Source organism: Lepus europaeus, chromosome 13, assembly GCF_033115175.1.
Source record: "Lepus europaeus isolate LE1 chromosome 13, mLepTim1.pri, whole genome shotgun sequence".
Lineage (NCBI taxonomy): Eukaryota > Metazoa > Chordata > Mammalia > Lagomorpha > Leporidae > Lepus > Lepus europaeus.
The window spans coordinates 68749557-68756560 of NC_084839.1; the positions used below are offsets into that span (position 1 = coordinate 68749557).

At 55.2% G+C, this 7004-nt stretch overlaps 1 protein-coding gene across 1 annotated transcript; it reads left to right on the forward strand.

The window, feature by feature from the left end:
- The first annotated feature begins 241 nt into the window (after positions 1-241).
- NOTO (notochord homeobox) lies at positions 242-6842 on the forward strand. Its single transcript, XM_062208849.1, has 3 exons — positions 242-632; positions 4108-4322; positions 6699-6842. Exons 1-3 carry the CDS (start codon positions 242-244, stop codon positions 6840-6842), a joined length of 750 nt encoding a protein of 249 aa, XP_062064833.1.
- Positions 6843-7004: the final 162 nt, after the last annotated feature.

The window sequence follows — 7004 nt, forward strand, 5'->3', positions numbered from 1 at the left end:
GGCGACCCCGGGACGACCCCGCGCGCATCTCCTGTGGAGGCCCCGCCTGGGCCACAGGGAGAAAAGACGGGTCCCCGCCCCTGTCCGCCCACACCAATTTAAGCGTCTTCGCCGAGAGCTTGGGCAGGTTCCTGGGCTACACGTCCTAGCAGAGACGTCTCTCTCGCCCGGTGCTCTCTCCATACAGCCTCAGAGGCGCCCCCGCTCCCCTCCCTGCACTCACTCCGGCCCCGGCCGCACCATGCCCGGCCCTGGGTCGCGACGCCGCAGGTCTCCCGCTCCTTCCGGCCGCTCTCCGGCGCCCCAGTCCCCCAAGCCCCCTCTCGGCCCTGAGGGCCCAGGCACGTCTCGCACTCCCGGACACCTCGAGTCCTCCTTCTCCGTCGAAGCCATCTTGGCGAGGCCCGAGCCCCGCACGCCGGCCGCCTCCCCGCCGCCAGCCTCCGCCGGTGCCACCTGGGGCCACTGGACCGCACCCTCCCGGTGTCCCGCCGGGGTTCTGCCCTGGGCGTGTCCGGCCACCTGGCTGCCAGCCTACCTGAGCGTGGGCCTCCTGCCGCTGTGCCCTCGGCCTCCGGTGCCCGGGCTGCACATGGCTCCCTTCTGCGGCCTCCAGGGCTTCGGTGTCGCAGGTAGGGCGTGCCCGGCGTCCGCGCGCCAAGTAAGGGCGAGGGGTGGAGGGTGGCGGCCGCGACCGTCGACGGTCGACGGTAGAGTGGAGAAATTCCGAGTTTGAGAACCAAACGCGGTAGGCGAGGGAAGGGGTCCTGCAGCCGTTGAACTTGCGGTTGAATCTGAGGAACGAGATGAGGGGCTCGCTGAAAAAGAGCCGGCGCGAGGTTTCCCTCACCAGCTGCAGCGGTGAGGGGTGAGTGTGAGAGCGAGTGGGCCAGAAACTCTCCCGGCGGATTCTTGGGGCTTCCGGGGGACCCAGCCCTCTCCCGGGTTTCGGCCCCTGGACCTTACCGCTTTGGGGTAACAGTTCGTGCACATTTTCCCCAGGCCGCTCTCGTCCAGAACCCGTGGTCCTGTTTGCAGGGAGAAGAAGGTGTTGGGGTGGTTCGGTCAGCCCAGAGCTGTTAGCGCCTGGCGGTTGCCCTGCCCCTGCTGCCGCCTCCGCGGCTGAGTCTACGAACTTGGGCACACTAACGGCCTTGTCCGGCGGCTCTCAGAGCAGTAGCCAGCGCTATCCCTTCGCGATTTTTACGGAGTAACTTCCTTCCTCCTCTAGCAGTACCATCTGCTTGCACCAGCTCTTGCCCACTTTAGGCTGCTTGATTCATGCTTCTTCATGTCCCCGTGAGAACAGGAGCAAAGTTCTCTCCTTACCAAGATTATTGTAACACAACTTTACCCCACCCCCCACCCCCGCCTTGCCTCCACCTCTGGACCCCTAACTCTCCAAACTCATACCACTCTCTCTGGGAGACAGCCATTACTCCAACTCACTTTTTTTTTTTTTTTTTAAGATTTATTTATTAGGGCCAGCGTCGTGGCGCAGTAGGTTAATCTTCCGCCTGCGGCGCCGGCATCCCATAGAAATGCTGGATCTAGTCCCGGCTGCTCCATTTCCAATCCAGCTCTCTGCTATGGCCTGGGAAAGCAGTAGAAGATGGCCCAAGTCCTTGGGCCCCTGCAACCACCTGGGAGATCGGGAAGAAGCACCTGGTTCCTAGCTTCGGATGGGCATAGCTCTAGCCATTGCAGCCATTTGGGGAGTGAACCAACAGAAGGAAAACCTTTCTCTCTGTCTCTCCCTCTCACTGTCTGTAACTTTACCTCTTAAGTAAATAAATCAAACTTTTAAAAGATTTATTTATTTATTTGAGAGGCAGAGAGAGAAAGAGAGAGGTCTTCCATTTGCTGGTTCACTCCCCAACTGGCCGCAATGGCTGGAGCTGAGCCAGTCTGAAGTCAGGAGCTAGGAGCCTCTTCCAGGTCTCCCATGTAGATGCAGAGGCCCAAGGACTTGGGCCATCTTCTACTGCTTTCCCAGGCCATAGCAGAGTTGGATCAGAAGTGGAGCAGCCAGGACTAGAACCAGTACCCATATGGGATGCCGGCATTTCAGGCCAGGGCTATAACCCGTTGTGCCACAGCACCAGCCTCAGGTTTTTTTTTTTTTTTTTTTTAATATTTAAATATTTCATCCATTTGGAATTTTTAAAAAAGATTTATTTTATATGTTTGAAAGGCAGTTACAGAGAGAGAAGGAGAGACAGAGACCTTCCAACCACTGGTTCACTCTCCAAATGGCTGCAACAGCCAGGGCTAGGCCAGGCCAAAGCCAGGAGCCAGGAACTTCTTCCAAGTCTCCTACATGGGTGGCAGGGGCCCAAGCACTTGGGCCATCTTCTACTGCTTTCCTAGGTGCATTAGCAGGGATCTGGATCAGGAGTGGAGCAGCCAGAACTTTTCTGGATTCAGCATATTTTTTTCCCCCAGATTGTGAAGTCATCCATCTGGAAACCACCCATCTCTTCCCGCATTGCACTGTCTCTTTTTTACAGTGACTGTTGATTTTCTTCTTGCTCTTTGCCTGGCACAGTGCTGAGCACCTTCAGAGCACCATGTTTTTAAACCCTTGTGATGCCTCTAGAGCAGGGATTATCACCAGTTTACATATGAGAAAATCAAGGCTCACCGAGGTATATGGCTTCCCTAAGTATGTGGCTGGTTAACAGGTGGCAGAGCTCTTAAGGAACTTAAACGGCAGTCTAATCTCTCTTGAAGGGCCATGGCTGCTTCAAATTTCAAAGCAGGGCAGGAGACCTATACACCTCCTGGGTTTTTTGATCTGACCTCAGGCAAGCACGTGGTAAGCCTCATGGGCCCAGTGGTTGTATCATGGGCAGCCAGGACCCCAGCTCTGCTCCCTTCACTGGACTATCTCTGCATCCTTGAGGCCTTCCCAAGGCCAGTGGGAGCTGAGTGTTCTCAGAACTACCCTTGCCAGTTCCTCTGCCCAGACCACTCTCCTCCCAGTCCAGATTCCCCTTCAAGACCTGACTCAGGTACTGCCCCTTGGTTGAAGCATCTCCACTGGCCCACAGCTTGCTGAGCCTAATAGCACTTCTGTGTCCCTTAGGAAAGGGTGTGCCTTCCTCCGGCGGACACAGCGCCTTGTCAGGGGCCGAGGAGTATCCTGCAGAGCACACAGAATTTCAGAGCCCACCCTCCCTGGGCGGAAGGTCTGACTACAGTGCTCCTGCAGTACAGAGTGGCTTAGAGGGTCGGCCTATTCAAGTGTCACTGCCATAAGATGGCCACCATTTCTAAAGATGCAAACCACTCCCCCAAACACTCATCCTGTGCCCTTAGTTATTCACCTTGCTGACTGTTTCCCCCACTTCTAAGATGTAAGCTACAACAGCACAGAGGTTTTCTGTGTGTCCTGCCACCATGCCTGACTCACTGAAAAAATATTTGTGGGGCCAGCGCTGTGGTGTAGTGGGTAAGGCCAATGCCTGCAGTGCCAGCATCCCATATGGGCACCGGTTCTAGTCCCGGCTGCTCCACTTCCAATCCAACTCTCTGCTATGGCCTGGGAAAGCAGTGGAAGATGGCCCAAGTTCTTGGGCCCCTGCACCCGCATGGGAGACCCAGTAGAAGCTCCTGGCTTCGGATTGTCCCAGCTCCAGCCATTGCAGCCAATTGGAGAGTGACCCAGTGGATGGAAGACCTCTCTCTCTGCTTCTCCTTCTCTCTCTGTGTAACTCTGACTTTCAAGTAAATAAATAAATCTTAAAAAAAAAAGAAAAAAATATTTGTTGAATGAATGCAAAGGATGAATCCCCGGAGTCCCTCCTCTACCCATCCTATAGGATTTCCCAAAGTAGTCAAGGAAAATAGAGCAAGGAAGGAGAGAGGGAGGTTTGGCAACTCCAGTTAGGGCCCAGAGGGCAAGCCACTGGGCTGAGGAGTAGCGAAAGCAGGAGTCTCATTGTCCCCCTTGTTTGTTTTCTGTCATTTCTGCACTCTTCCCAGTTGGCCCTTGCTTGGCCAAGGGGAAGGCTGGGCAGTGGAGTGGTGTGTGTGTGTTCTCCCTCCTCCAGGGTGGGTGGGCAGGTGGCTGCTGACTAATATCCCCTGCTGGTTGCTCTTTAGGCCTGGAGCTGGCTCACTGCGCAGGCCTCTGGGGCCCTCCACACTGGCCCCCAGCTGAGGATCTTCATGACACTGAGAGACACCAAAAGAGGGTTCGGACTATGTTTAACCTCGAGCAGCTGGAGGAGTTGGAGAGAGTGTTTGCGAAACAACACAATCTGGTGGGGAAGAAGAGAGCCCAGCTGGCAGCCCGGCTCAACCTTACAGAGAACCAGGTGGGAGCAGGGACTCCTGGGAGCCTGGACTGCACATGGGGACAGAGGAAGTCGCCATGTCTGGCGAGGGGTGGAAGGGAGTGGAAGACATGGGCCTTTTTCCTCTGTGCCAGGCTGTTGGGGGGACACACCCTGCCTTTTTTGCATATTCATTTGAAGTCACATTACAGGGACAACTAATCTAATTATTCATCTAGAATAATAAAGCATTTCCATGCTGAATAAGAAGCTATCAGTGAAAGCAATAGATACTCAAGAGAGGAAGTATTTCGTAAATCATAAATATTCCCTTGACCCCCATGGTCCCGTCCAGCTGGTCTCACATTTCTCTTTCACAGGTAACCTCTCAGGACCTTGTTCTGTTCATTCTCACCCGGTCCTCACCGTCCATTCGTTCCCTTACTCATTGCCTCTCTGCGTCCCACCTGTCCCTAACTCCTTAGCAGGGTCTCCTCTGACCTCCTTGTCGTCCAAGCCAGCAGGTGCTTCCCCATCCCCCACGCACGGCAGCACTCAACACCCCTCTTCTCTTGGCTTCAAGAGACCACACTTTCTTGGTTCTCTCAGTTCTCTGGCCACTTCTGTCTTCTCCAGCTACTCTTCCCTGGGAGACCTCAGGATCTTCCCCGCTGGTCTCATCTATTCCTGTGGCCTAAATACCACCTGTAAGCAGCTAGTTCCCACATGGCGTCAGCCCGCTCTCCTGGCTTGTACATCTAACTCTGTTCCTGAGGTCTCCACTTCCATGTCTCATGGGTGAGCATTTTATTTTATTTATTTATTTTTTTTTTATTTTTGACAGGCAGAGTGGACAGTGAGAGAGAGAGAGAAAGGTCTTCCTTTTGCCGTTGGTTCACCCTCCAATGGCCGCCGCGGTAGGCGCGCTGCGGCCGGCGCACCGTGCTGATCCGATGGCAGGAGCCAAGTGCTTCTCCTGGTCTCCCATGGGGTGCAGGACCCAAGCACTTGGGCCATCCTCCACTTCACTCCCGGGCCACAGCAGAGAGCTGGCCTGGAAGAGGGGCAACCGGGACAGGATCGGTGCCCCGACCGGGACTAGAACCCGGTGTGCCGGCGCCGCAAGGCGGAGGATTAGCCTAGTGAGCCGCGGCGCCGGCCTGAGGGTGAGCATTTTAAACTTAACAAGCCTAAACTTCAGTTCCTGACTTTTTTCCTCCCCAGATCTGTTCCTTTCCTCATACGTGGCCCCCTGTCCACTAACTTGCTTTAAAAAAAAAAAAGTCCCTCTTCATCCCGGCTGCTCCTCCACATGCAACCATCAACAAGCCTTGCCACCTCTGTCTCCAAAACACCCCCCCCACTGTTGCCCAGTTTATACCCCCCAGTGCTTGAAGGATCACCAGCGGCCTCCTGGCTCCTGCCTTCAGCCATTCTTCACACAGCAGCCAGATGTGCCATTCAGTTAAGATGTAAATAGGACTATGTTATAGCCTGTTTATTCATCTTTTAAAGACTTGTTTATTTGATTCTGTCCTCTGGTTCACTCCCCCAGATGGCTGCAATGGCTGGTGCTAGTCCAGGCTGAAGCCAGGAGCAAGGGACTCCATCCAAGTCTCCCATATGGGTGGCAGGGGCCGAAGCACTTGGGCCATCTTCCATTGCTTTCCTAGGTGCATTAGCAGGAAGCTGGATTGGAAGCAGAGTAGCTAGAACTTGAACTGGTGCTCTTGTATGGGATGCTGGTGTGGCAAGTGGTGGCTAAACCCGCTGCACCACAACACTGGGGTCCCCATCAAGTCCTATTTAAAAGCCTCAAAGGTGACACTTTTTACCTGTGGCCCTCAAGGACCTGGGTGATGTGGCTGCCGCTGCCCTTTCCCACTTTGCCTCCTAGTGCTTTCTCCTCTGTGAGCCATGCTCTCCTCTCTTGCCTCAGACACTCCAGCCTGGGCTCCCACAGTGCCATGCTGTGGGTTGTCCCCTGCCCCACTCAGCCTGCTCTCCTCTGTCCCCACCACACTGGCCTCTCATGCTTTGAGCCTCGTCTTTAGTGCTGGTTCCTCAGGGAGGCTCCTCTATCCAATCCCGCTTCTGTTCACTTGTGTTCCTCTACTACGTTGTTTGCTCACCATTTTTACCAGTCTCTCTCCAGCAGGTGGGGAGCTCCCCAGGGCAGGGACCATGCCTCTGTCAGTCATCACGGTGTCACCATCCCCTAGGACGGCTTCTAGCACGTAATAGGAGCTCAGCGAATCCTCGATGGGTGGATGAAGGGACTGGAGTTATAGCAAAGGGTGCTTTGGAGGAGGTGCCTCCCTCAGAAGGAAGAGCAGAGTTCGGCCAGGCAGTAAGGGGCGGGCCCTCTGGGAAGTGGGGGGACACATTCTCATGTCTACCCATTGCCCTCAATTACAGGTGAGGGTCTGGTTCCAAAACCGCAGGGTCAAGTATCAGAAACAGCAGAAGCTGAAAGCCACGTCTGCCTCCCTGGACGAGCCCTCCAGCAGCTCCGACAGCAGCATCCAGAGTGAAGACACCCGGCCAGGAGCGGACAGCTGAAGATGGCTGAGGCCGTCTCTGCTGGGCGCCTCTACTGGACTTCCCTGCCCCAGATCTCAGTGAAGAGCCTTGCTAGGGCCAAAGAGCACCCGAGGAATCAGAACTGTCCCGTGGGACTTCCTCTGACCACTAGGAGCAGGGATAACGTAATGACCAGGAGCA

Excerpts from the sequence above, each read along its gene's own strand:
- NOTO (XM_062208849.1), top strand. The coding sequence starts at position 242 with ATGCCCGGCCCTGGGTCGCGACGCCGCAGGTCTCCCGCTCCTTCCGGC. Across the intron at positions 633-4,107 it reads CCAGGGCTTCGGTGTCGCAG|GCCTGGAGCTGGCTCACTGC; the intron begins GTAGGGCGTGCC and ends GTTGCTCTTTAG. Across the intron at positions 4,323-6,698 it reads TCAACCTTACAGAGAACCAG|GTGAGGGTCTGGTTCCAAAA; the intron begins GTGGGAGCAGGG and ends CCTCAATTACAG.